This window comes from Triticum dicoccoides, chromosome 4A (genome assembly GCF_002162155.2).
Source record: "Triticum dicoccoides isolate Atlit2015 ecotype Zavitan chromosome 4A, WEW_v2.0, whole genome shotgun sequence".
In the NCBI taxonomy this organism is placed as follows: domain Eukaryota; kingdom Viridiplantae; phylum Streptophyta; class Magnoliopsida; order Poales; family Poaceae; genus Triticum; species Triticum dicoccoides.
The window spans coordinates 562,569,645-562,593,790 of NC_041386.1; the positions used below are offsets into that span (position 1 = coordinate 562,569,645).

Below are 24,146 nucleotides of genomic sequence, written 5' to 3' on the forward strand. Positions count from 1 at the left end.
ATGAATATTATCCAATGTTGTCACTGATCCAATGCCTACGAGCTTTGCACATATGTTTTTTGCTAAGTTACTACTGTTGCCACTACTGTCATAATTGCTACAAAACTATTGTTTCTACCGTTACTGTTACTGCTATTACTATCAAATTACCATACTACTGTGTTACTGATCATTCTGCTATAGATGTTTAGTTTTCAGGTGTGCTTGAATTGACAACTCAATTGCTAATACTTGCAAATATTCTTTGGCTCCCTTTGTGTCGAATCAATAAATTTGGGTTGAATACGCTACCCTCGAAAACTATTTTGATCCCCTATACTTGTGGGTTATCATTTATGCAAAATGTCTAACGCATAACACTTGGGAGCAATATTACATCAAGGATGATTATCTAATGAGAGCTAACAAGCTTTGTATCCCCGAGTCTCCTCTTCGTTTGTTGCTTTGTCAAGAAGCTCATGGTGGAGGACTTATGGGCCACTTCGGACGCGACAAGACATCTGCTACGCTCTCCAAGAACTATTTTTGGCCCAAGATGTTGCGTGACGTCTCACGCCACACCAACCGATACTCTACATGTCACAAAGATAAGTCTAAGGATCAATCCCATGGTGTCTATATGCCACTCCCTATTCCGTATCACCCATGGGAAGATATTAGTATGGATTTTGTGCTTGGTTTGTCTAGAACTCAACATGGAAAATATTCGGTATTTGTTGTTGCGGACTGATTCTCTTAGATGGCACACTTTATTCCATGTAACAAGATAGACGATGCTTCACATGTTGCAAACCTCTTTTGTAGGGAAATCTTGCATCTACACGGAGTGCCCAGGACCATTGTATCGGACCGCGACGTCAAGTTCCTTAGCTACTTTTGGAAGATGCTATGTGCCAAGCTCAGAATCAAGCTACTCTTCTCTTCGGCATACCATCCGCAAACCGACGGCCAAATGGAGGTCACCAACCGGACGCTTTTGACTCTCCTCTGCGTGTAGATCAAGAAAAACATCAAGGAGTGGGAGGAATGCTTACCCATCTCCGAGTACGCCTACAATCGAGCAAGACATTCAACTGTTGGCAAGTCCCCCTTCGAAGTCGTCTACGGATGGAATCCAATGTCTCGATTGGACATTCTACCGCTACCTCTAAAAGAGCGCATCAACATGGACGTGAGTGCACGAGCGAGATATCTCAAGAAGGTGCATGAAGATACAAGACAAGCAATCAAGCGCCAAGTACACTGCCTCATGACCAAGCTCAATGTCAACAAGCAACCCATGAGATTCAACATTGGAGATCTTGTGTGGCTACACCTTTTCAAGGGCCGATTCCCCCAACGAGCGCAAGTCTGAGCTACTACCTCGAGCCGACAGACCCTTCAAGGTGATCGCACGCTACAACAACAATGCATACAAGATCGACATACCACGCGGCAAGTACAACGTGAGCGACGTCTTCAACATCAAGGATCTCTCTCCCTACCATGGTGATAAGGTTTTCAATCCAAGGTCAGATCTTTCCCATGGGGGAGATGATGTGGAGCATCCTACGGTCATCCCCATGGACCTACCTATGTCTCCCCAAGTGCCAAGTGGACCGATGACATGAGCATGTGCAAGAACTATCGAGGCCGAGGTGACATCTCTCCTTAGTGATATTCCGTATGACCCATGTGAGACATGGCTACTACCTAAAGCCGGAATGCTATGTGTTATTAGGTATGAAGAAGACCACCTCGAAGATGGTCGAGATGATGGAAAAGCCCTCAAGTTCACGGATGAGGGAGGATGACGAGAGGAACCAGAGAAGCTCCAAGAACCCGGACATCTGGCCCCTGGCCCGGACATCCGGCCCCTGAAGACAACATTAGCAGCCCAACAGCGCGGAAGCTACAGCGCCCAGACATCCGGCCCGATGACCCCGGACATCCATCCCCTTCCCGGAAGTCCGGCACCTCTTGTCCAGAGAACGTCCAGAATCGGCCGAAGCCAGCCTGGACATTTGGCCCGACTTGAAGGCCTGGACATCCGGCACCTGCGTGTGCACAGAGAACGGGCCGAAGGCTCATGTATCCCTCCTTACCCCTCCTACCTCGTGGACAACTATAGATAGACACCCCCCTCCTCCATTGTAGAGTTAGCATTGTAATAGCTCAAGATTGAGATTGAGCTTTGCTCATCCACTTATCACTACTCCTATGGGGACCAAGAGCTCCTAGGAGAAGATCCCCTAAGTGGATTCAAAACCCCCTTGTGGGAAGATTCTCCAAGGATTCAAGATCTCTTTCCTCACGGATTGGGATGAAATAGTTACTGTGTATCCTCCCTTGTTGACTTTGAATCGTTTATTTCCCCTTTGTGTATGTGGATTTAGCACATGTGTGATTGGATCTAGTTGACTTGAATGTTCTCCTCTCTTGTGTTCATCGTGTTCTTCGGGAATCCCCCTCAATTTCGTGAAAGATCGGCCATTAGGGTTCCATCCTACATCAGTTTAGTCCGCCAAGCGGATTGGGAGGAATATATGTGCGGTCGGACGAGCCAGCTTTGGCCGGGTCCGACGTGGCGGGCGTGCCCATATCCGCCCCATATTTGAGTTGGATATGAGGGGTGCCGGTCAGCCCGGGCGTTTGAGGACCGTTTGAGGCGCCCGTCTGGGTCAAAATTTAGCGACCAGACGTATGATGCGGGATTGAGGCGCTCGGTTGTATATGCTCTTACTACCCTAAATAAAATGGATGGTTCATATAACCGCCGGCTATTTCTTCTGTTCTCTTAAATCCCTGACCCGTGCAATACCGTTCAGAAATCATCTTATCGGTTGGTTTGTTGACGTGGATGAGGTCAAAGTGGTATTTGGCCAGTGGACCCTTTGAGGAAACCCACCAAAAGTTTAGATAATACTTTCTCCGTCTCAAAAAATTTGTCGAGATACGGATGTATCCAATACTAAAACGTAATTAACTAGATACATCCGTATTTAGATAAATCTAAGTCAAGAATTTTGAAACGGAGAGAGTATATTGTTTATCTTGCATATTCTTGTGGTGTTAATTTTGAACATAAGCTAGTCCTGGCTGGTGAATTCTCAATTTCTCATACTGAAGTATACCAATGTTCTTCCACACAAACACATAGCATTGCTGAAAGCAGAGCATATATCTTGCGCATAATAGTCGTAGCAACCAACTAACCAACTAGAAACGTGTTGTTTCAGCGCTGGCCGCCTACTTAATAATTAGTATCCTCTGGTGCAAACCAACTTCAGTACCATAGTAACTTGATTACAGGTAGCTCGCATGCATTTGCTCCACCCGCCGGAGCATCCATATGCAGCGGTCGATCGGCCGGCCGGCCGGCGACGCCAACGGGATCCCGAGTCCCAACTGTACCGTAGGCTAGGACGTACTAGACCGAAAGGGACCCTAGTCGTTCTGAACTCCAGAGCGCATGGCACGGTAGGCGTACGATCAGAATCGGAAGGCGCACGTACACGCACGGCGCGTTACGTCGCCGTGTGCGCCGTACGCCGCACCATCTGTACGCGTTAATGTGCGTGCGACCCGATCGGTCATTAGGGTCCTCAACTGTTGGTGCTACCATAGACTTGGAGCGTGGCTTTTAAGGCGTGCTTAACTTAACTTAGGTGGTACTGCCACCTCAATCCTCTAGGGAGCACGTGCTCAAAGTTTAGCCAGTCTCTCCCTCAGCAGATAGGTGTACGTACTTGTCAGGAGGAGGAGCATATATCACCAGCTTCAAGTCCATTAATGGATGGGCTGGTCGACGCTTTAGAGAAAGCCCACCTACAATTTGAGAAGGTTGGTTGGATTAAACCGAATAAAAAATTAAGTGGAGTGTTAGTCTACAGCGCATGTGAGGTTTTCGATCGAGCTCTCAATTTGTGGCCGGGGCCCGTTTTGTGAAGCTGGACGCCGTCTAAAGCCGGGAATATCAGGTGTGTGAGTGAGTGGTGGCCAAGCTGACCAACGCCAACGCCAGGCTTGATTAAGGGGCAGGTTAATTGGTTGCTTGAAAGAACAGGCAGAGCTGAGCCGATGGAGGCCCGTCCGGCCTATACGCGCACGTGGGTCCTCACGTGACCAGATGATGCCCAAAGGACAGTGGTGGGCAACGCTCTTGGATGCTGTTGGCGCTGTGGTCCTCTTCTCTCCATTTCCTTCTCGCAATTTTCTCGGCGAAATTGTTGAGTGAGAGAGAAAAGTACACGTCACAATCTATGGTTGTTCTGATAAAAAAGAGCATATGAACTCCTGCCATCTTATAATTCCAAAGTACAGTTTATATAGTATAGTTCCTAGCTAGGCGTCAGCTCGTGAACGAACGAATGGCTTTGTGTTGGTGAGATCGACCCCTGTTCATTTTTTAATCATCGCACGATGGGAGTTTTTATATTGGTATAAAACAGAAGGAAACCTACCTCTGATAGACGTGACGGCACCCTCAGGCTCAAGTCAACCAGATGGTGAACATCAGCTGAAGCTAGCTAGGCTCCAGATGTGTACCAATCGATCTTGTGTAGAGTAGCGAGCGAGGGCAGAATGTTTGCCCATGCCGGGAGGGCATCTCATTCGACGGAGCTAGCCAGCGACTCCTCCCCTCCCACTGCCACCATCAAGCTACATACACTATTGCCTTTTACTAGTAACTTTCAGCTAGGAATAGATGGATCTCCCTCCTCCTTAAATGAATCCTCAAACTGCCATTCATAGATGCCCAGCTGATTGGACCTACCCTCACTGACTCACTGGCTGCCCGTTTCACAGACAGAATCTATCCTATCCGTTTGTCTTTCTTCCCTCCATCTGCAGGCAGGGTCAACCACAAAAAATATCACGTACACCTCTAGCGATCCAGCTACAGTTCATCCTTCAGGGGCATCCGCTTCAGGGGCTTTGATCGGATACGTGACATCTCAGCCTTTACTGTGTTCTTCTGCCTGCCTCTTTGGACAAGATATATATGGCACCTCAGTAGTTAGTAGTAGTTGTTGTAGTCACCATCTCTCATAGGCAGTGGCGAATCTAGCAGGACATTGGAGGGTAGGCTTAAAACATAAATTTCCTAAGTCTAATTAGCAAATGCAGTGCAATTGTTGCATGTAAAGCATCAGAATATATTTGTCAAGCGGTATGTTTAGCTTAAATATGATTTTGAAGGGTATGCTTAAGCCTATTGAAGCCTCCCTAGTGGAATCGCCACTGCTCATAGGTGAGCAGTTCATGTTGGTACTCCGATTTTAAGAGTGGCATGGCAATATATTGTCACCCCTGAACCCAGTCTCAGCCAATCATTACTGAAATTGTGTGCCCTCGTGCATTCATGCATGCTTATACTTATTAAAGTATATAATAGTATCTCATAAATAAATTCCTATCTGCTGCAAGAAGCATTGCGAGCGAGGGTACATGACGGTATTGCACCATGCACGCACGCTGCTTTCCAGAAGTCAAGCATCCGCGTTTATATTGCAGGATCGTCGTCGACCCGTCCGGGGAGAGGAATCAAGAAAAGGCAATGAGAAGAGAAAGAAAAGAAAGGAAAGGAAAGGAAAGGAAAGAAAGTAGCAGGAGTGAGGTCCCCGTGTGAAGGCCGAGGAGAAAGAGGAATAAGCAAAAAGCGCTCCCCATTTGAAGATTACCAGCGAGTCTCTCTCTAATCTAATCTAATCGCACGGAGGACTACGCTGCCTAAGCCGGTCGTTGGGCTGGGTCGAGCTAGCCTAGCCATGGCCATGGCGATGGTGGCCAAGGCCATGGTGGAGCATGCATGCATGCATGCAAGCAAATGGTTGCGCGCGAGAGAGAGAGCGAGCGGGAGCGGGACATCTTTTCCGCGGGGCGGGGCGGGGCGGGGGCCCACGGGGGAGGGAGATGGCTGCACTGCATGATCATCACTGTGCGAGACTAGGATCGAGTTGGTGCCGGGTCCAAATCACAGCGGCCCAATAATTGATCGGGACGCCACTGGAAGCGAAGCGAGGAAGAAGAAATGGGCGCCTCGCCTCACCCGCTCCCAGCGGCCGACAAGGCCCGCCCGTGGCCGCTATCCCGCGCCTGGACCACCGCGCGGCGGCCGCACGATCCCCATCCGACGGCCGCGGCGGCCCGATAAAGACGCACCAGCAAAGGCAAGCACACGCGCGAGGCGCGAGCAAGCCTCCAGCCAGGCCCAGCCTCCCTCCGCGGCCCGCGCCGGCCACCTTATCTCCTCTTCCCTTTTAAGCCCCCTAATAATAATTAAAAACCACTCAAAAAATTAAAATGACTAACCTGCCCCCCGGTCCATCAGCCTCCGCTTGGTCCTGCCACGGAGAAAAGTCAGAGACGGCCGGGACAAATGTGGCCTCCTCCTCCTCCGTTATGTGTCTTGCTCTTCGTCTCTCTTTCCCAACTGCCTCTTAATTGCCCCACTGTTAACGCAACAAAAATGAAGCTCTTTTTTCCCACCAAAAAAAAATCATCAAAGCTCAAGTTCAGCAAGCCCGTCGGGTCAACACGGACGCGAGCAATAAAAAATAGTACTCCTCCTACCGGTTGAGCAAATTAATTAATTAATTAATTAACCAAGTACGGGCTGTTAGGGAGATGGATTAATTAGGCCGGCGGCATGCGATGCACATGAAACACTGTCAACCAAAACAACAGATCGAGGGCGTAGATCGGCCCACGTCGTCGATCAGCCGGAGAAAAAGGAAAAAGGAAAAGGAAAAAAAAACAGAGAGGGAGAGGAGGGTTGCACCCAGCAAAAAAAAATCAGCTGTGGCTAGGCTACACTCCTTTTCCTGTCTTTTTAAAATTTTATATCTCCAATCCAAACCTAAAGGAGGAACGGAGCGTGACGGACATGGGTCGCGCGCCCGTTCAAGGCACATGAAAAAAGCCCCGGAATTTGCCAGGCATGGGTCAATTTGCTTCCGGCCCCGGGCCTTTCAAGTGCTGGTCAATTTCGAAATGAAAAAGAAAAGGCTGGAAAGACACGGAGAGGGACTCCTCCAGCCTCCTCGCTTTCTTTCTTTTCCCATCCGATCCCCCACACCCCTCTCCTCTCTGCTTTACGGCCAATTTATTTCTTCCTTCTGCTGGATAATGAAAAACACATCTCCATGAACATCTATATATGTCATCTAGATGCCGATGTTGTATGGCAACATGATGATACATGAAGCCGTAATTCTACTTGCATTCTTCTAGATCACATGTCTGGATTAGCATATTATCAACTACTCCCTCCGTCTCATAATATAAAAGTATTTTTTTACACTGAATTAGTTGACGCCGAAACGGATGTAGGAGTGGTAAGACGGTAGTGGTAGAGAGTTGGAGAAGGGTGGAGGGGAGAAAGCAAGGGGAGGGAGACAAGTAAAAACAAGGGCACGACATCAGCAGCACCAGCAAATAATAACTTAACCGCAGCACAACAACGACGCTTGTTATTAAACGCGCAAGGAAAAAGGAACAGGAAAGGGGAGGGGGGATACCAAAGGAGGAGGTGAGAGAGGGCGACGACAACAGCGACGTTTTCCTAAGACCCAGCGCTCCCCTTAACCTCGGGCTCTGTCCAATTCCGATACATATCGGCAGCAGCAGCGGCGGCGGCAGGAGGGATCAGCAGCAGAGAGAAACTGAGCTGAGGTTTTTTTATATATATATGCGAGGTGCAGCGGCGGCCGGGGTGTATATTAGCCTCCCCGCCCTTCCCCTTTGCGTCGCTCTTCCCTTTCAGAAGGCGATTGCACAGGGCGACCAAGAACTGCTGCTGCGCCCGACCGGACAAGCGTAAAAAATATAGAGATAGTCACCCACACCAGAGAGAGAGATAAAGAGATTTCGAGAGGGAGGGAGACAAGCGGAGACAGAGATGGAGAGGAGGTCGCTCGGAGGCAAGCCTTTCACTCCCTCGACAAGATAACGATGTGCTCCTCCTCATCTTAGGTAAGTGAGACGCAAAGGCTAAGCCGTGTTTGCTAGCTAGCCAGCGCGTCGATTCGATCGAGCTGTCCGTGCGTAATTCGATTGCGTGCTGAGGAGCTTGGGGAAGAGATTGGGATCTTTTTGATTTTTAATTTGTTTGTTTGAAGTTCTTTTAATTCTGTGGTTTTGGATTCTTGATCTTTTTCTTTGTTGGGTTCTTTTTCTTTCCTTCATCTCTGATGCCGCGCGCGGTTGTTGCCGATGATGAACTTGTCTCAGGTCGCTGCGGGAGATCGATCGAAGGGGATTTTTTCTTGGCGCCGACGACGACGATGATGACAGTGGCGCCGCCGGCATGGGGATAGCGGCGCCACCGTGTCAGCAGACGACCACGCAGCACGTGGGCGCACCCAGGAGCAGTGCGGCGATCTACGACGGCCGGCCGGCCACGGCGACTTCTATGTCCCACTCCCAGGGATTCCACCAGGGCAGCAGCGGCGTCTACGGCTTCTCCTCGGATGGCTTCGACCGCCCGGGATCCAGCCAGCAGGACCAGCAGCAAGAGCACGAGCAGCAGCAGCACCACGTGGCGCAGCAGAGCCGACGCGACAAGATGAGGGTCCAGGGCTTCGACCCGGCCGCCGCCGCTGCCCACGGGCTGCTCCCTATCGATGGCGATGAGCACGTCGAGCCCGGCGCCATGTACGACCACGCGGCGGCCGCCGGCGCCTCCAACATGCTCGCCGAGATGTTCAACTTCTCCGCCCAGACGCCGTCGGGGCCTTCCGCCACCGAGCTGCTGGCCAGCCAGATGAACGCCAACTACCGCTTCGGGTTCCGGCAGCAGGCGCCGGGAGCGGTAGTAGCCGGCTTGCCCGGCGACGGCGGTTGGTTCGGCAGCGGCGGGCCTGGCCGCGCTGGCGTGGTCCTCGGCGGGGCAAACTTATTAGGTGAGACGTCCTCGCCCAAGCAACAAGCAGGCGGCATGGCGGGCCTCGCCACCGACCCGGCCGCCGCGATGCAGCTCTTCTTGATGAACCCTCAGCAGCAGCAGCAGCAACAGTCAAGGTCGTCGCCGACGTCGCCTCCGCCGTCGGACGCGCAGTCGGCTATTCAGCACCACGAGGCGTTCCAGGCGTACGGCAACGCTGCGAGCTCGTTCGGCGGCGGCGGGGCCGGCGTGGTGGAAGGCCAGGGCCTCTCCCTCTCCCTGTCGCCGTCGTTACAGCAGCTGGAGATGGCGAAGCGGGCCGAGGAGCTAAGGGTGAGAGACGGCGTGCTCTACTTCAACCGACAGCAGCAGCAGCAGCAGCAGCAGGCCCCGTCGGTGCAACAGCTCCCGATGGCATTGCACGGCCAGGTGGGCGCGATGGGGCAGCAGCTCCACGTCGGGTACGGCCCCGCCGGGGTCGCCGGCGTGCTGCGCAACTCCAAGTACACGCGCGCGGCCCAGGAGCTCCTCGACGAATTCTGCAGCGTGGGCCGCGGGCAGACTATCAAGGGAGGCGGGCGCGGCGCCGGCGGCTCCTCGTCCAACCCTAACGCGAGCAAGGGCGGGCCCTCCAGCTCCGGCGCCGCCCAGTCGCCATCGTCGGCGTCCAAGGAGCCCCCGCAGCTGTCCCCCGCCGACCGGTTCGAGCAGCAGCGCAAGAAGGCCAAGCTCATCTCCATGCTTGACGAGGCACGTACCCACAAACACATTCCACGCACTCCTCCCTTTCGATCCCTCTGTCTTTCTCATGCATGCATGGCGGCGTCCAACTAGCAGCTAGTTCCGGCCGGCGCGGCGGCATGGCGCCGGCAAAGTTTAGGTAGGTTGAAGTGCAACAGACAGTAGGTGGCTGGCCGGTAGGGCTGGCTAGCCAGTACGGCCGCCCAGCTGCTTCAGAACCAACGAACGAGCGAACTGGCTCCTGTTTTTTTTACCACCAGCTCAGTCACTCACTCGGACCGGGACGTGGCATGCACAGCGAGGCGGCGGCCAATGGCAGCGCAGGCTGGGGCAGCCAGAGGTAGCGAGCTTTTGGGTGGATCGTCACGACGCAAACTCCAAGGGCGATATGAGTCTCCAATCATAGTAACATCCATCCGTCCCACGATCCGATTTCTTTCTTTTTGTGCGGTTGTTGGTGCCGCAATGCCGTGATAGCAGCTGTTGCCGCAGCATTCAGCGCCTCCATTTCTTTATGCTTGCTTGCATGGACTCTCTCTTTCCATATCTCTTCCCCCGCAAAGGGAAAGAGAGTACGGCCACCCGTTGGGATTATTATATTTCCATCCTTCTCCGCACACGCATTTGGACTACGATTTGTGTCACGTCACCACGTCAAATTTCCCCATATAATATCATGTGCTACTACTCTAGTCTCTTTAGTAGCTAGTGTGTGTGAAAGTTCATGATTCTAATCGAGTAGTAGCAAATATATCTGGCTAGTATATGTACATGATCGATGTAGTACTTATAAGCGATTGGACAAACTGGCTGGAGAAAGATAGGTGCATGCGTTGGCTCAGGTAGATTTGTGTGGGAGCTGTTAGAATTTGGCACAGTGAGCATGTACGAGAGGTAGCACTCACATGTGTGTCCCCGGATACTATAAATTACTACTCCTGCTACATAATTGGAAAGAGAGATCGGCGATCAACAGCACGAGCACAGCACAGGAACAAAATCGGCACATGCAAGTTAGATGCCTCTGCGCATGGCTTTGCTGTTGCCAAACGGCCGTGGGCCTCGGCTGCGCTTGTTCTTTCCACCCATTTCCCGCTCATAATTGTGCCAGCGACACATGCTACGCCATGCCCATCTCTTAATTGCCCGCACCCAAAGTTTGTTTCTTTCTTTCGTGTCTAGGAGTAACTTTGAATTTTCTTCTTCACAATCCACCCACGATCATGCATGCATCTTACTAATCTCTCAGTCGATATAGCTGCCTGTGATTCTTTCTCCTTTTCTTTTTTACTTTCATTCCTACCATCGGGTAAAACGACCAATGCCTACTTCTTTCTAATTTAATTTACAGAACTTCAAGATCGATCGATGTGGTTAATTAATTAGCTCAAAGATTGTGCATGTGTTTTGTTCCGCAGGTGGACCGGAGGTACAACCACTACTGCGACCAGATGCAGATGGTGGTGAACTTCTTCGACTCGGTGATGGGGTTCGGGGCGGCGACGCCCTACACGGCGCTGGCGCAGAAGGCCATGTCGCGGCACTTCCGGTGCCTCAAGGACGCCATCGCCGCGCAGCTGCGGCACACCTGCGAGCTGCTGGGCGAGAAGGACGCCGGCACGAGCTCCGGGCTGACCAAGGGGGAGACGCCGCGGCTGCGCGCCATCGACCAGAGCCTCCGGCAGCAGCGCGCCTTCCACCACATGGGCATGATGGAGCAGGAGGCGTGGCGGCCCCAGCGCGGCCTCCCCGAGCGCTCCGTCAGCATCCTCCGCTCCTGGCTCTTCGAGCACTTCCTACACCCGTACGTACCACACCCTCATCCTCGCCTACATTATTATCAACTCTCCGTACGTACTACCCCTACGTCGGTACATGTCCATGCAGTACGCTGAGGCCAGTCGATCAGGTGGGCATGGATGCATGCGACTGTTCTTCTCTAGCTAGGATATGTAGCTAGCCTGGCATGGAATTTACGATATGCTCCATGCATGGGATGGGGTCGACGAATGCATGCCGTCCATCCGTCGACATGGTAGGGGTACTACGTACGTACAGGGACTGCACTCATCACGGGCAGCTTCTGCTTTGTTCTCCCTCCCTCCCTCTCTCTCGTTTGCTGCTAGCCGATGCGCTGCCGCGCTGCTTTCGCAAAAGCAGTAGTTTTTTTCGAGATCCACGCTAAAACCGGCAGGGACAGGCGCCATGCCGGGCACTGTGCATATTCCTTCCCTTTTGCCCTCTCCCGGATTACTTTCCCATCATTGCAGAAATTTAACTTTCTCCCCAGCCCAGTTTTTTTACCGCCCTGCCCGTTTTTAGTGCCTGCAGCAGGGCTGGATACTGGCTGTCAGGAATTCTGCCCATCTTTTTTCAAAAGCTCTTCACGCGCGCGCAAAGGCTTCAGCTATAGCGCTGCCATCGCCTGCTGCTTCATTCCCTGGAGCCTTTTTCTGGCTTCTGCTGCATGTAGCATCAGCTAGCATGGGCGAGCTTGCTAGCTTTACAAGTTTGTTCTGCGATCGCGCACGATCGTGCACGATGCCAGCATTGCCATGCTCTGGGAGAGATCAAAAGATGATCCGTCCATCAGAGCATACTCATCTAGGAATCCGCTTCTTTTTGGCTAGCTCCTGCAGTTTATGCGTGCGTGCGTGCGTGCGTGCATGCACGCGTAGGTAGGTAGAACGAGGTATATGTTGCTCATATGGGCAGTGCACGTATAATTCGTATATGATTGGTGAACAGTGCGCTGCTGCCCGCAGTGGTGGTGCTGTTCCTGCTGCTTGGCGCCACTGCTGCGTGCTGCTTGTGCAGTGAGGCAGCAGGCAGGCTGGCAAGAAGGAGTGCATGCAGCCTTAATGATCAGTCCGTTTTGTAGCATCTTGCATGGAGTATCGCTATTGCTGATGCGTGGCTTCGTCGTAACGTGCGTAGGTACCCCAGCGACGCCGATAAGCACCTGTTGGCGAGGCAGACGGGGCTGTCCAGGAACCAGGTTTGTAATTCTACCACTTTCTACCACGCTGTGCATGCATGCATGCATGCATATACACCATATAGTACATGGAATCTTCACAGACTTTTCTTGCATGCGCGTGGGATGTTACACTGTTGACCATACCCTGATTGTGCTCTTTGTTTGTTTTTTGATTGGTCTCGCATTTTTGTCTCTCTTCCGGTATCTAAAAGCTCTCGAAACAGATTTTCGCCCTGCTTTATAGATAAAACAAACACCGAGTTCATGCAATAAGTTCAATTGCTTGGAAAATAAAGATAAGTTTGTCGAGGCAGCAACACCAACATGCTAACATGCCTGAAACAAAGAAGAAGAAAGGCCACCAAGTGGGCGGTAGATCAATGGCTAATATCTAAAAACTTGATAGCTTCGCAGTGAAACAGACTTATAGCATCCAGTTAATGATTTTAGTTGCTTAGCAATCATGCAGGGTAACACATACATAATGTGATGCTGGGAACAAATAGAGGAGCCATATACTACTATATTACCCCATAAATTGTACAAACTCCTCAAATAGATACTCCGAGAAGATTTCACTGCCTAAATACTCAATCCAAGTATAGTATGCACAATTTACATATGACGCGGCAAACTTATATCCAAAATTTGACAATGCAACATCCTGGCATAATCAACTTAAAATAAAACATGGAGAATACGTACACATGTACTTTCTTTGCTAAATAAAGCTAAACAGTGCATGTATGGAGAAATCATTATAATGTTCTACATTATTTAAGCAATGGTTGAATGCAATTTGTTTCTAAAAGATAAAACATAAACTTCCTTTCTAACAAAAACATATATCTCGTGCATAGTTAGTCTCCCCGAAGGCTGGCCACACTAGATTGAGCACGTGCAAGCCGATATCGAGCCACTCCTATAGGCTTACCCCGATTGGCACATGCCTCATTACTTTGTCCGCCCTGTTGGTGCAATCTGAAAACGGCCGAGCACCTCGTGACCTAAGGGCCTAGTGCATGGTTTGTTCTCGTCCCATTGGCGGCACGAGCTAGGCTTCGCTCCTTCGGCCTTGGATCATAGCCTGGTAATAAATCACTTCGACTAGCTTGCAAGCATCTCAGTACACTAGCTCATGACTGCAAAGCGTGTTGTCGATGGCCCTGCTCGATTTGTGGACGCTTTCAAACTGCACAATCTACATATATTTCAAGTGCAATTCTAGAAGAAAAAACAATGATGAGTGATCAACTTTGGTGTTGGCATGTGTCTGACATCCAATTGTGCGTGGAAAGGCTTAGGGAGGCTTGGGAGTGTTATGGCATGCAACTTTGCTTTTCTCAGGATATGTTTTTCTTGTTTTTGGTTTTGAATGTTACCGTAACACCCCAACCCTCCCTAAGCTTTCCACGCATTTCTAGCATTGCTGTAGAAATGAAATTATCAAAACTAAAATTAGAACATAATAGTATTGCACCACATTCTCATTGCATAAATGGTAGAAAACCTAGAGGATAATGGAGGGTGGATGCATGCCATATTGCCTTGTGACATCCAAGTTTAATTATTTGTTGATAAAAAAAGATGTGTAGGGCTTGCATTTGCTTAATGATGTGGAGGGCTTGCATGTGGTGGAAAGTGAAAAATGGAAACTGGAAGGGTTGCATGCAATTGATGATGTGGATGGTTGGATGTGCATTTAAATGTGATTGCTTACTTAGATATAATAATATAGGATTATGGATATTTATAAAAAAGTATAGTTAACATATATATGTGTGACAATAAATTAGAGAAACTAAAAGTCACTAATAAATCAAGAGATGAATCTCTAATGTCACCCCATTTAAAACTAAATTGCGCAACAAGATGCTTCCATTTTTTCAGGTGCTCAAAATGGTCCCAGCAAATGCTGGTAAAGCATAATAAATTCTAAAGCATCTAAATGAAAATACCCATGCATGTTAAATCAAAAGTAAAAAAACTAGGTTTAAATTGTTTTTTTTTTGAGTGAATTTAGTCCATTTTGACATCATTACTAGTACAAGTGAATGTAAATTTCAAGATTAATTTATATTTAATATATCTCATATGTATGGACCACCGGCATGCAATACTATCTACTTCAATGCAGACCATGTTTTTTTTTTTGCGGGTTTATTGCAGTATTCACAACGGTGTATGCTTGTCCACATATATATCAGGCATGTATATGTTCGAAGGGTACTCTCAATATTCTTGCTGTTCCATCGTATATATGCTTACCTTTACCTTTCAGTTTTTGGAGAATCAGCTTAGCTTTCAGTTCACCTATCTCTCTATTTTGTATCTTCCTGGGCGTGGTCCCTTCACTGGTGCCCCCTCATGCATGTCCTAGTTAACCCATGGCCCTCTTGGTACAAAATTTTCGTTTGCTGTTTGCCCAATGCGACAACGCAGACCCTGTCCCTCCTCAGCTCCCTTTGTCGCGCGATGCCTCTTGCGGGACTCGTGAAGAGACTCTGTGCATGCAAACCTGTGGTCTAGCTATGCTACTCTTAAAAAAAAAGAGTCTGTGGTCTGATGCTACTCGATCTTACATAGGTTTACCCTCCCAAAGATTCACATAGGAAAGCCCTTCATCCAGATAAAACCTGAATGTGTTTAGTCAACTGACGGTAACTGTCAAACTTGTCATGCTCAATAAGAGTAGAGCTAATTTAGGATCTAATTAGCTCCTCCCCTAGTTAGCACCGTACTTTTATTTACACTTTCATTATGTCCGGCTCCGGCCAGTAGGTACATCGATTATTCCAAGCAAGCCATCTATCTTGTTCACGTATAGCTAGAAACTGACCGGTGAACCTACTTTGATTTAGACGGAGAATCTCTGATTCTAAATTTATCGTCTGGTCTAACTTTCTCAGTCAATTAATTGTTGTTTTTCTAAGGCTTTGATTACATCAACATTGTTGAAATCGTGTATGCATCTGCAAACACTTAATCAATATGCAACTAAACTGTCCAGTACCTTCTATGCAACCAACTGCCCAACTGCATGTGGCTTCATCTTGAAGCAACACGTCCAATCTGGTCTCTTTCAGTTTATCTGATTTTTATGGACCATTGGCTAGCTGCCTTTGTTCTCAGAATTTGCAACACAAATAATTAAAGTAGCTAGGAGCATTGGGGTACTTAACAAGTTAGTGATGTCTTTTTAAGATAGAAAAGCCTTTTTTTACTTAGGTTGCAACTATGAGATAGTAACACAAAATTATAAAAATGATAAATAAACTGCAGGACCGAGGAGTACAATTTCAAGTACCCCCAAAATAGCAAAATAAAAATACTTTTTAATACTCACCAGAATTAATTGATAGCAAAATGGATCGCCCTAAGTTTCGATAATATATATGCATGGTTTAAATTGCGCTAAGTTATCTATTCTCCATACACCTGGTCCCACTGCTACCGAGTTATGGTCGAATTTTAATCCGTTCGTCTTGTTTTCCACGGATATTTTTTGAACTTAATATGATTCAAACTAGTGCAGATTGGTATCAATAGAACTAGTGCTTTAACACACCAAAAATATTTTCTGTGTAACATATACATGCACCCTATACAATTACATAAGCCATTTTGTCATGCATGATAATGTATGAATCTGCAATGAGAAAATTAGCTCCTCTTGCTCATTGTATCTGGCATTATGCTCTGTTCAAACCAATAATTAATGACATAATGCAAGATTTCTTATGACCCGTGATATATCCTCAAGCTATGTAGAATTCACACCTAAATTGGCATGATCTTGCCCTTTCAAAAGCATTTTAGTGGTTAAATGGAAAACTAAGACATATGTGAGTGGGGATTTAGTATTTCGTTATTTGGATGGGTCATGCAGTTTCATGATCTAGTGCTAAAACTTGTCGTTCTTATGTTTGTATTATTTAGAACTGTTCATTGTATCTTCAAAAAATAGGTACAAACTTATGTGATTATTCTAAACAGTCTCTCGGTTTTTCTAGTAATATGTACTTACTGTTGCGGATTTAGTATTTTAAAAAATATGGGAGGCTATATATAGAAGGAAGTTTTTTAACAATTTTCCAGGAATTATAGATGCATACTTGGAGCAAGAAATCTAGCTTTAAGCATCTTTTTCTATGTAGTTTTCAGTGGCATACATGTCAAGAAATAATGTTAGGAGAGCCTGGCAGTATGATAGTGTCAGTTTAGTTGTTTACCATTCTTTTTGCGAATAGTCCCGTTTACCATTTAATCATGGGAGAGCCAGAGACAATACATACATAAACATCTACTCCCTCCGTTTCTAAATATAAAACTTTATAGAGATTTCAATACGGGTTACATACAGATGTATATAGACATATTTTAGAATGTAGATTTGCTTATTTTGCTCTATATGTAGTCCGTATTGAAATCTCTAAAAAGACTTATACTTAGAAATGAAGGGAGTACTAAAAGAATTCATGTTGCAAAGGAACTACTAATTGGCTACTACAACGAAATCATTGGTTACAAACAAAACAGGACAAATAAGCGCAAGGTAAAAACCGAAATGACAGTGCGGACTGCTGAACAAAGGTAGCTAGCTAGCTAGCTACCCTACACGTCCCTGCACACATGCATGCATGCATGCACGCATGGCGCCATTGCGCTATGGACCCTCTCTATGTCTGCAATAATTCCTTTGGTTAATTTCGTTTGGATCAACTCCAGGTTTCGAATTGGTTCATCAACGCCCGCGTCCGGCTGTGGAAGCCCATGATCGAGGAGATGTACCAGCAGGAGACCAAGGAGCTGGAGGGCTCCTCCGCCGGCGGCGGCGGAGGCGGGCCCGAGTCCGGCAACGACCCCTCCGGCGCCGACGACTTGCACTCCCCGACGACCACCGGTGCGCAGCAGCACCCGCAGCAGCAAGTAGTAATGCAACACGGCAGCGGCAGGTACGGCCAACAAGAACACGGGATTTCCGGCGTCCACCCCCATAAGCTCGACCCCGGCGCGGGGCCCTCAGTGGCGGACGCCGCCTTCGTCGGCCTTGACCCGGCGGAGCTCCTTGGCGGCGACGCACACGTGGGCGCCGCGGACGACCTGTACGGGAGGTTCGAGCCAGGGGTGAGGATGAGGTACGGGCCCGCCACGACCGGCGCGGTCTCCGGCGATGTGTCGCTTACGCTGGGCCTGCAGCACGCCGGCGCCGGCAACCAGGGGCCGGACGGCAGCGGCCGGTTCTCCTTGAGAGACTACAGTGGTTGTTGATGCCTACCTACACATATATATTGATTATTCATTCATGGCTCATGCATGCATTGCATTATTCGGAGCACTGAGGAGATTCAAAGAGAGAAGAAAGAAAGCACCGGAGAAGAGAGAGAGATCTAGAGAGATAAACTTGCATGGTGCCTCTGGAGGTGGTGCATGGGATGGGAATATATTAATACGAGACAAATCATCATCTTCATTTTCTTCATCCTCAGATGATTCTTAATTTAGCTAGATTAATTCCTTTCGGTAGGCATTATTGTTGGGGGGGCTAAGGAAAATCTGTATACAGGAAAAGAAAGATAGGAAGTGTATGTTATAGATTTGTTTTAGTCACACTCTTTTTTTGGTTCTCCTGTTCTTCTGTTCCATGTCCTGTTTCTTGTCCGTTTTAGTCTTGGTGTACCATTGTTTTCTTCTCCTTTCCATCTGTAACTAAACATAAGAGAAACATACATACATACATACATGATTGCATATATTGGTAAATATCTCGACATATACACATGGCTATATGCATGTGGGCTAGGAGAAGAGATGTATAGTACGTACATGCATACACACTTGGGCGGGTACAAGTGTGGTCACTCACACTCACTCACGGCTGGCTGGCTGGCATATGTACCTGCAACTTGTGCGTGGCTCCTTTGATTTTGCCCCACCTTTTGTGGAATCCAATTGATGCCATGTCGGGGAAAGCTTTTCTGCTGAAAATAGCATGCAGTATCGAGAACAACTGCTGCTAGTTTTTACTTACAGGATTGGTACGTAGTACAAGCAATTGCAGTACAATAGTATTCCTTCCATAAAAAAATATAAGAGTGTTTAGATCAATACTTCACCTGTCGGTCGGGCCGATCAATCAATCATGCATCAGTGCGTAAGTGGCATCCAGTTGAAGTGATTACTAATTAGCAACGTACAGGAACTGAGTTGTTCACTGATGGATGGACCCAATTATCGTGGCTAGCTGATCGATGGAGCAAGCAACCGCTGGAAGGAGATGCTGCCTGCTAGCTACTCCATCCGTTCTGATTGTCTTAGATTTGCCTAGATACGGAGGTATCTAACACTAAAATGAGTCTAGATACATCCATATTTAAACAAATCCAAGACAAGTAATTCGGAACGGAGGGAGTACATGGGGCTGGCAACCGAAACGAAAACGGTACAGTAGGTTGGCACGCTGGCTAGGACCGGCAGGAGGCACGCAATCTTCCCCCGTGAGCACGGAGAAAAAAGAGAAGAAATTTCAAAAGGAACGGAGCAGCGTACGCTCAGGTGGCCGGAGCCTTTTCCCTGCCGTTGCACCACCACGTACACGCTGTGGGAACCGGGAAGCTAGGCGACCGGAGATCGCCGGCCGGCCCGGGCCGCCGGTGCGGCGGTGCCGGCCGGCCGATCGATGGACGCGCGTACGGCGGGGGCGTACGTACTGCTGCGTGGACGCGGCGCCGACATGATTGGGTTCGGGTGCATTAATGCGAGAAATTGTGGTTGATTGATGGGCGCTCGCTCGCTCGATCGGCACGGACGGGCGACAGGGACGTAGATTTGGTTGCCAGAGGAAGCAGGCGGATCAATCAATAAATGAGTGCGTCGGTCGGTCCACCCGTCCGTCCAAGAACCGTCGGCCCATCTCCTCCGGTCCGGCCGCGAGGACAGCGGGTCGGTCAATGATGGATGGGGCGTGTGGTTAATCGACCCGCTTGTGTGATGGATGGAGGGGGAGATCGGCATTTTGGTTGCCGATGGACGGACGGCTGGTGTCTAATTGCAGCAAGAGCAAAACTGTTGTGCTCGCAACCCTGCTGTTTCTGAAGCGAGCGGCGAGGCGGCGCAGACTCTGGGGCGGCAGGCGCTTGGCCGGGGGCCGGGGCGTGGCGAGCGTAGTGCAGACGGACAAGTTGGGGTCGTCTGCCGCGTTGGGCGCCTCCAACAAAAGCCATACATGTCCCTTTTCGCATTTAGTGCCATTTTAAATGGACAAAATTCAAACAAAACGGACGTCTGTTTAGGATTGTGCGGTGGAGTTGGCTTAAGGTGATCGAGGTGTCGAGCAGAGGGCGCGCGTGCGTGCATGTTTAGGTGATGCCAACTTCTCGTTGCAGCATGCGCATAGTGATGAGGCCACTTTTGAGGAACTTAACCTACACTAATACTAAGTGGCAAGTGTAAGTGCCCTAGCAACCAACCTAGGAGCACCAGGTAAACATTAGCTTGCCTGACCGCAGGATCATCTAGTCAAACATGGTGCTTGTGGAGCCAGAGCCACCCGATTCACTGTGCGCAACTCGCCGCATCCAGGACATGTCTCCATCCATGCCGACGACGACGCCCTTAACTTCCTCAGATTTTGCTGTTCCAACAGTATCCCTGCCACGACGGTCAGCCTCATCTCACCGCTCACGTGCGGGTCTTGTCCATATCAATGCATATCATCCTGGTATCATGCATCCTACCTTTGCTGCCCAAGGAATGGCGTGATGATTGCAGCCCTATATGGACACTTCACTCATGGCCTCGACTGGACTGGACTGGACTGCAGCCCTTGCTTTTCAGCCAGCTTTGCCACCAAAAACCTTACGCCACTCCTATTTTTTTCTCTTTGTATAGGGATTTGGGGTTGTGTCCGGACCTGTCCTGGGATGCGGTGATCGTGCGCCCACCGCGCGGACGCATCCTTTTGCCTCATCCTGTCCGCTTCTATTTTAAAAAAAGGACGTTTCAAATGCCAAGCCCCAGTTCACGACCCCAGTTCATCACGCCGGCAACAAAGCCAGCGGCCTACACGACCATCGCCGGCAACACAGCCAGCGGCCTGCAACACATCCAGCCTCCAAAATGAATAGTTGTCCTCGCCGGCAACACAGCCGGCCTCCAAAGTGAATGTTTTTTCGCCGGCACACTGCCAGCGGCCCAGCGGGCGGGCGGCACCCATGCCAGCCTTCAAAAAGAACGGCCACGCCGATCGGATGACCTAGTTCAGGCCTTCGGCGTCGAGCATCTCCTTCTGCTTGGCCTCGAACCAGGCCCTCATCTTGTCGCTCATCTTCGACAAGTCCACGCTCATGATCGCAAGGGCCACCTCCTTCGCTTTGGTGGCCTCGATGTCGAGCTGCCTCTGCCTGGCCTTGACGTTGTCGGCCTCGATGTCGAGCTGCCTTTGCCGGGCGGCCTCTTCCATGTCGAGCTGCCTTTGCCGGGCCGCCTCCTCCATGTCTATCTTCCTTTTCTTGGCCGCCTCCTCCATCTCAAGCTTCTGTCTTTGGAGGTCTAGGTATTGCTTCATTTGCTCGTCCTTGCTTTGCCGTTTCTTCTCGTCCCTCACATCCTTATGTGACATCATGCCATGCAAAATCTCATGCAAGGCCATGGTTGAGGCGTCACGTATGTCGTCCACCTTGGAGTTGGTCTTGCCCCTCGGCCTCTTCAACGCCTCGCCATCCCCACCTCCGGCGAACTTGGTCGTTTTCTTGTCTCTCTTCCTTTGAAGTTCACGGTATTGATCCTTGAACTTAGGGCAATTATTGATGAGCGTCCAACAATGCGTAAGAGTGAATGGCTTGTCATTGTGCCGGGCCTTGAATGCCTCCAAAGATTGAAATGCCTACATCACATGATCAACAACAAGTGAACATGCAAACATATACACGGTCGAAGTATCATGGCCGTAGCAAGGAAAGGGCTAGAAAGAGAAGAGCATACCATGTCCCCAACGCCGAGACCACTCACGGTCCGTGCTTCAACGCTCTCAAATGCGGCACAATACTTGTTGCACTTTTGTTGGATGAACAACCATCTTTTTTGAATCGAACCGATGCCACGGTTCCTTAGAATTTGGTAGGGCTCAAACATCTTCCTTTCATGGAATGTTTTGTGGACTCTCGTCCAAAAAACAATGCCCTTTTGTTGCGCGCCGGTCCTTGGATCTTGGCTAATCTCCATCCAACATTGACAAATCAACTTGTCCTCATCTTGTGTATATGAACCGGTGCGATGCTCTTCCGCTTCTTTTGTGCTTCCGCTCTTTGGGTGAGCTCGTCTATGAACAATGGAGCGCCACTAATATCAACATCATTGGCTTCATCTTCATCTTCACCTTCGACATAGATGTCGTCGTCTTCATGCCATGAATCACCATGGTCGTAGTCAGCACGGTCGTCGGCCTCCTCATCGGGCACGTACTGGGCGCGGCCATCCCGACTTTGGGTCTCCTCGGGGTCGTAGGCACGGCCATGCCCACCCTGGAAGATCACGTCCTCCATGTACTGGTTGTAGAAGGGGTCGTCCACCGTCGGCGTTGAGGTTGGCATTCCGTCAAACAACACGCGGGGGGCCGGCATGGTGCCCGTGAACGGTGCACGCGCCTGCTTTCTTTGCATCTCGACGGACGGCCGCCCGCCGCTGCTAGACCCAGGCGTGACGTTGAGGTCGATGACGGCCGCGGGGCGTGGTGTGGACGGCGCGAACAAGCCCACGTCCGGCGACGCCGAGAAACGGGTCTGGCCGTCGTGCCTGGGCGGAGGAAAGCCGGGCGACATGGGCGCGGCGCGCGACGTCGGCGACTGGCAGTGCATAGGCCGGGCGATCGACGAGCCTGTGCTCGCCGGGCCGACGGCCGCTGCATGGAACCCCGCCGGACGGCCCATGCCAAGCATGAGGATGGCGTGCGCTTTGTTGACGAGGTCCTCCTCGTCGGCAGCGGCCTTGCGCCGCGCGGCCTCCAACTCCTCGCCGCGCCGCGCCAAGCATGAGGTTTGGTTTCTCCCACCGACAGGCGGGCCAGGGAAGGACAAGCGCGCGCGTCCCGCCCATCCACGCGCTGTTCGTTTCACCCCAAAACCGACGCAACTTTGGGTCGGGGATGAGTCGAAAGCGAACACAAAGCGGACAAAAGTCCGTTTGCGCCCGCGCGCCGGGCCGTCTCGTTTGTCCTTTTTACCCCAAACGGACAGGGACGGAGAGAATATGGTCGCGCGGTGGAGTTGGCCTTAGGGAGGGGCACATCCGCTCTGCTGCCCCTACTTCTCCACCAATCAAACGTCAGTGGATGACCTCTGTCTCTGTGTCGATCTCAAGAGGCCAGGGTCCTCCGTAATTTCTTCAATCAATTATGACGAGATGCTAGGCAGTCCAGTACGCCCACGTACAGGTGATTGAGCCAACGGTTCACAAACCACAGCTCGGCAGCTCTGCAAAGTGGTTCACTGCTGAAAATTGGAATCATTCAGTATGTGCGCTAACTATGTAAGAACCCTCTCCAAGGAGTGGATAGAAGATCCACACATCAAAGGCTTCAAAGAGAACTCTTGATAGTTAGGTCGTCGTAAAGAAAGTAACTGCCAATCGGTTGCTCCGTTCTTATTCTGCATCTACACAAGCGCCAAAATGCTTATCTCGAACGAAAACATATTTCGCCGTGCGTGTATTTATGAGCTACAGATCTCTATCACTCGGCAAGGGTAGAACAGGTTGACTAACTTCGACAAAAGTTATATCTATGCGATCCAGCGGTCCATTTCAGTGACCCTTTGGCTGAACATACTTCTCTCAGAATGGAAACATATTTTTGTCGTCCATTTCAGTGATCCTTTGGCTTGTCCTTGGGAACCTCTGTATCCAGCTTCTTGGGAGGCGGAACTGCTTCTTTTGCAGACCTGCAGCATTGTTTAATTTAACGATCAATTGCAGTAAACAATAAGTAGAAGTATTATTCCTAAACAACCGAAGTACAACAAGTGCTATGTATATTAACCAATGGCCATTAGTTCAGTAAGATCATCTCGATAATTAGGTGAAGATGGCATTGTTCCGAACACATCATGTGGTACGAGGAACAAGGAATTTTTTTTTTTTGCTGCATGCTGCTGCAAAGCAAACTATTTGTACCGAGAAATGATTTAAGGCCAACTAAGAGTAGCATACAGACACATCACACATGAACTGCATGATCTCTCTTGTTTCAAGCCGTCTCCCGGACACTACCGTTGCCCGATCTGGAATACTAAATCATAGGATTTCTCCTGGAGACATAGACCCGAGCAGGCCGAAGCAGAATGGTCAAGGTCGGGGCTCACAGCGGGTTGAGTAGAGCAAGGTCTTGCAGAGCAGAAGCTCGATGAGGCCTGACTAAACGGTGGGAGCAGAGGTGCAACTCCACGGCCACGCCTCCATGGAGGTTAGCGGCGCATCCATGCCGCGGCTGTTGGCTCGGACAAGGGATCTGAGCTTGAATTTCTCCAGGAGTGCACCAGCACCACAGCAGAGCAGCCAAGGCCGGGA

The 24,146-nt window shown here is 49.8% G+C and overlaps 2 protein-coding genes across 3 annotated transcripts in view; one reads left to right on the forward strand and one right to left on the reverse strand.

The window, feature by feature from the left end:
- The first annotated feature begins 7,611 nt into the window (after nt 1-7,611).
- Nucleotides 7,612-18,350, forward strand: LOC119286766 (BEL1-like homeodomain protein 4). 2 transcript variants are annotated; one of them, XM_037566212.1, is made up of 5 exons: nt 7,612-7,956; nt 8,215-9,616; nt 11,026-11,411; nt 12,545-12,605; nt 17,316-18,350. In XM_037566212.1, exons 2-5 carry the CDS (start codon nt 8,291-8,293, stop codon nt 17,856-17,858), a joined length of 2,316 nt encoding a protein of 771 aa, XP_037422109.1. In that variant the 5' UTR covers nt 7,612-7,956; nt 8,215-8,290; the 3' UTR covers nt 17,859-18,350. The 2 variants fall into 2 exon arrangements, with proteins under 2 accessions (XP_037422109.1, XP_037422110.1); XM_037566213.1 differs by lacking the exon at nt 7,612-7,956 and having other exon boundaries at nt 7,963-9,616.
- A 4,806-nt stretch (nt 18,351-23,156) lies between these two features.
- LOC119286767 overlaps nt 23,157-24,146 on the reverse strand; it is a 4,322-nt gene continuing 3,332 nt past the window's right edge. The window contains exon 2 of the mRNA XM_037566215.1: nt 23,157-23,521. Coding sequence (XP_037422112.1) covers nt 23,446-23,521 — 76 coding nt within the window. The 3' untranslated portion in view covers nt 23,157-23,445. The remainder of the gene's footprint in view (nt 23,522-24,146) is intronic.